General features: G+C 47.1%; 1 protein-coding gene across 17 annotated transcripts in view; it reads left to right on the forward strand.

Moving 5' to 3' along the window:
* Window positions 1–5,000, forward strand: part of plekha6 (pleckstrin homology domain containing, family A member 6) — a 65,580-nt gene that overhangs the window by 22,594 nt on the left and 37,986 nt on the right. For 15 of the 17 annotated variants that reach the window (XM_061041750.1, XM_061041747.1, XM_061041744.1 and 12 more), the window contains 2 exons: window positions 403–475; window positions 3,535–3,635. In XM_061041750.1, coding sequence (XP_060897733.1) covers window positions 403–475; window positions 3,535–3,635 — 174 coding nt within the window. Of the gene's footprint in view, window positions 1–402; window positions 476–1,983; window positions 2,937–3,534; window positions 3,636–5,000 lie in introns of those variants that run through there. The other 2 variants (XM_061041758.1, XM_061041760.1) reach the window with 1 other exon arrangement.

Here is a 5,000-nt window from a genome sequence, read left to right on the forward strand (position 1 = left end):
TTGGTTGGTTGGTTTATTGGTTGGTTGGTTGGTTGGTTGGTTGGTTGATTGGATGATTGGTTGGATGATGGGTTGGTTGGTTGGTTAGTTGGTTTGTTGATTGGATTATTGGATGATTGGTTGCTTGGTTGGTTGCTTGGTTGGTTGGTTGATTGGTTGGTTTATTGGTTGGTTGTTTGATTGGATGATTGGTTGGATGATGGGTTGGTTGGTTGGTTGGTTGGTTGATTGGTTGGTTGATTGGTTTATTGGTTGATTGGTTGGTTGGTTGATTGGATGATTGGATGATTGGTTTGATAATGGTTGGTTGGTTGGTTGGTTTAATGGTTGGTTGGTTGGTTAGCTGGTTGGTTGGTTAGTTTATTAATTGATGGTTTGATTGATGATCTTGTGTCCATGCAGGCGAGTAGTGGAGTGAAGCAGTGGAACAAGCGTTGGTTCATCCTCTCAGACAGATGCCTGTTCTACTACAAAGGTCTGTACTCCATCATCTTGGATTTATGTTTAATAATGATGAGCTGTGTTTGTAACCTCATACTCTCTCTCTCTGCTCTTGAGCGTTTCATTTGTCATCAGTTCTCCTATAAATCACTGCTGCTCATTATAACAGGATCTTGTCACTCTGTGTCTCTGTACAGAGTTTCAGCAGTTCTCTAAAGCTCTCCTCCTGTCTTTTTGTGTGTTTGTCTGTGTGTGTGTGTGTGTGTGTGTGTGTGTGTGTGCTGGTGTGTGTGTGTGTGTCTGTGTGTATCTGTCTATGTTTGTGTGTGTGTGTGTGTGTGTGTGTGTGTGTGTGTGTGTGTGTTGATGTGTTGATCAGAGGATCATTAATGGGTCAGTGAGCTAACTTTGCGCTGCAGTCGTGCTCTTTTCTCTCACGCAGGCAGCAGCTCAGGACAAGAACTTTAAAGCTGTCAGAGCGTCTCAGACTTCAGGACGATACTCGTCCTCAGTGTCTCCCTGTAGTCTCAGTGATGTAAAAGAAGGACACTGCTGCATCTTTGAATGACTCATTTCATTTAACAAACTCTCAGACAGCTCAGCTGACGAGTCCAAAGTAATATCCACCTTATGACATCACACATTCACCTTATGACATCACACATTGACCTTATGACATCACACATTGACCTTTGTTACCGTTCCTTTGAGCTGTTGGACCTCATTTTGGGATCCCTAACCACATCCCTAACCTTCACTCTACAGGAAGGGCCTTACTTTATTCGTAGTGTAGATCGTAGTGTAAATGGGCGGGGCTTGTTTTCATGTATTTTATCCTGTCCTTGATGTCCTAGCATTAGCAGCTCTGTGGTTACTCTGTCAGAGACTTGTTGTTGACTGCAGCCTGGAATGACCTTGAAAAGCCTTGAATAACCTGCAGCAGTAAATCCAGAGTTTTCCAAAGAGAAGTTCAGCCAGCAGACAACAAACCTCGGCGTGTTCTGCCTGAGCTCACTTTGTGTTCAGCCAGTCTCCGAGGAGCAGAAGCAGTCAGGTGAACATCGTGGTTATTGGGCGATCAAACAGGCAGCTCCTTTCTCTCTCTCTTTATTTATCTGCTGCCTCCCTGTCAGCTCGCCGTGCCTCTCTATTCTGAACACGTCCCTGTTCCTTCTTCTCGGTCGCCCAGCTGTGTTTGAGAAAGAGAGGGAGAGAGAGAGAGGGAGAGAGAGAGGGAGAGAGAGAGAGAGAGGGAGAGGGAGAGAGAGAGGGAGAGGGAGAGGGAGAGAGAGAGAGAGGGAGAGAGAGAGAGAGAGAGGGAGAGAGAGAGAGAGAGGGAGAGGGAGAGAGAGAGAGAGAGAGAGAGAGAGAGGGAGAGGGAGAGAGAGAGAGAGAGAGAGAGAGAGAGAGAGAGGGAGAGGGAGAGAGAGAGGGAGAGAGAGAGGGGGAGAAGTGTCTTGCTCAAGGACACTGAGCCACAGCACAGTTGCATATAATTTAGTTCCATTGCTCTTTTTTAGTTGCATTGCCCTGTTTCAGTTGCATTGCTGTGGCTCTGTGTAGTTGCAGGCTGGTGGTTGCTTTCTGTGCACGTAAACAAGGCACATTAATGACCCGTTTAAGGTCGACGTCAGGATGACATCACAGAATCAGCTGGAGGGAAACACAGAACAGCACCACCAGGTGGTGACAGAGAGGCGTCGGGTGAGCGAATAGAAGTAGTAATAATTAAAGCAAAGCGTTTCAAATAGAATCACCATGAAATGATTGAATCGATCTCTAGTACTTCTTTATATATCCCACGACTCGTGTAGTTACACCACCGTCCACCAGAGGGCGCTGCCTGATTAGAACACATCGTAATAAAGTGATACACAGGCGGTATTTTTAGAGCCGACGTCTCAGGTGGATCAAACTCAACCTAGAAACAGAAGATTTGGGTCATCATCGACAACTCACATGTTTACTAATTAACAAACTGTGTTTACAAACAACAAATAGAGAGAGAGGGAGAGAGAGAGAGAGAGAGAGAGAGCGAGAGAGAGAGAGAGAGAGAGAGAGAGAGAGAGGTGTGACTGTTTACCTGCTGTCTCATAATGTGTGTGTGAGCATCTGATTGGTGCAGACGAGCAGCAGGTACAGTTGGCTGCAGGCCGAGATTCCTGCAACACTGAGTCACATGGTCTGATCATTATCTGTACACACACACACACACACACACACACACACGCACGCACGCACGCACGCACACACACACACACACACACACACACACACACACACACACACACACACACAGAGCAGGAATCAGTGTATTGTATGATTGCACAAGCCCTTCCCCCTCCCTCAGATCTCCCTCCCTCTCTCTCTGCTCCTTGTTCGCTCTCTCTCTCTCTCTCTCTCTCTCTCCCTCTTTCTCTCTCACACACAAACACACACACACCCTGTGCGAGCGAGCAGCGAGTCGGTGCAGAGCCCTGTCGAGCAGAGAGGAGGTAGGAGGTCACAGAGAGACGAAAGGATCCTTTTTCCAACGATCAAATTTTCATGTTTGCTTCCATTATTTAGACCGCACCGCTGCTCTTCTTTTTCTTCTTCTTCTGTGTTTCTATTTATCACCGCTGGACCCTGCTCTGTGTGAGTGTGAGTGTGTGTGTGTGTGTGTATGTGTGAGCCATTACTGCTGCTTATCACAGGGACCCTCCAACCATAATGGAAGTCTATTCTGGGAGTCTGTCACTGTGGGAGCAGCTCCTCTCTGCTCCTCTTCATCTCTCTGCAGCACACTCCTTCTACTCTTCTTCTTCATCTTCTTCTCCTGTTCTTAGTCTTCTCCTTCTCCTGTTCCTCCTCATCTTCTTCTTCTCCTCCTTCTCTTCTTCTTCTTCTGTTCCTCCTCCTCTTCTCCTTCTTCTTCTTCTGTTCCTCCTCTTCTTCTCCTCATCTTCTTCTTCTTCTCCTTCTCTTCTTCTTCTCCTCCTGTTCCTTGTCTTCTTCTCCTTCTCTTCTCTTCCTCGTCTTCTCCTCCTCCTCATCTTCTTCTTCTTCTTCTTAAACCTGTGCCCGTGTCTCACTCTGGTCTCTCGTCCACAGATGAGAAGGAGGAGTCCGTGTTAGGGAGTCTACCTCTGCTGAGTTTCAGAGTCGGAGGAGTGGAGCTGTCCGACAACATCACCCGAAAGTTTGCCTTTAAGGTCAGAGACGTTAACAGATGTTCTGATAATGATTTTACTTTAAGATCCCTGAGTGATCTCTGAGTGTGATCCCTGAGTGATCCCTGAGTGATACCTGAGTGATCTCTGAGTGTGATCCCTGAGTGTGATCCCTGAGTGATCCTTGAGTGTGATCCCTGAGTGATACCTGAGTGATACCTGAGTGATCTCTGAGTGTGATCCCTGAGTGTGATCCCTGAGTGATCCTTGAGTGTGATCCCTGAGTGATCCCTGAGTGTGATCCCTGAGTGATACCTGAGTGATCCCTGAAATATCCCTGAGTGATCCCTGAGTGATCTCTGAGTGATACCTGAGTGATCTCTGAGTGTGATCCCTGAGTGATCCCTGAGTGTGATCCCTGAGTGATACCTGAGTGATCCCTGAAATATCCCTGAGTGATCCCTGAGTGATCTCTGAGTGATACCTGAGTGTGATCCCTGAGTGATACCTGAGTGATCTCTGAGTGTGATCCCTGAGTGATCCCTGAGTGTGATCCCTGAGTGATACCTGAGTGATCCCTGAAATATCCCTGAGTGATCCCTGAGTGATCTCTGAGTGATACCTGAGTGATCTCTGAGTGTGATCCCTGAGTGATACCTGAGTGATCTCTGAGTGTGATCTCTGAGTGTGATCCCTGAGTGATCTTTGAGTGTGATCCCTGAGTGTGATCCCTGAGTGATACCTGAGTGATCCCTGAAATATCCCTGAGTGATCCCTGAGTGATCCCTGAGTGATACCTGAGTGATACCTGAGTGTGATACCTGAGTGATACCTGAGTGTGATCCCTGAGTGATCCCTGAGTGATCCCTGAGTGATACCTGAGTGATCCCTGAGTGATACCTGAGTGTGATCCCTGAGTGTGATCCCTGAGGGTGATCCCTGATCATAAAAAGTCAACACTTTTAATTGGAGTCATTTTTATAACTGGTTTCAGCTCGTCACAGGATCTGCTCTGAGTGTAACCCTGACAGAATCAAGCTGCTGTTATTCTAACTTTATGAATGGATGGCTCTGATTGGTGCACACCCTCTGACATTTACCTGGTGGTCATCTCCTTTGATATTTCCCGTACAGGACTCGGCGTTCAAACATAAAGAACTTTATAAAGTTTAAATCGAGTGCATCGATGCAGGGAGTTGCTGTGGTTGGATTGCTGTGTCTAGTTGCAGGGAGTTGCTGTGGTTGGATTGCTGTGTCTAGTTGCAGGGTGTTGCTGTGGTTGGATTGTTGTGTCTAGTTGCAGGGAGTTGCTGTGGTTGGATTGCTGTGTCTAGTTGCAGGGAGTTGCTGTGGTTGGATTGTTGTATCTAGTTGCAGGGAGTTGCTGTGGTTGGATTGCTGTGTCTA

The sequence above is a fragment of the Labrus mixtus genome, chromosome 7, assembly GCF_963584025.1.
Source record: "Labrus mixtus chromosome 7, fLabMix1.1, whole genome shotgun sequence".
In the NCBI taxonomy this organism is placed as follows: Eukaryota; Metazoa; Chordata; class Actinopteri; order Labriformes; family Labridae; genus Labrus; species Labrus mixtus.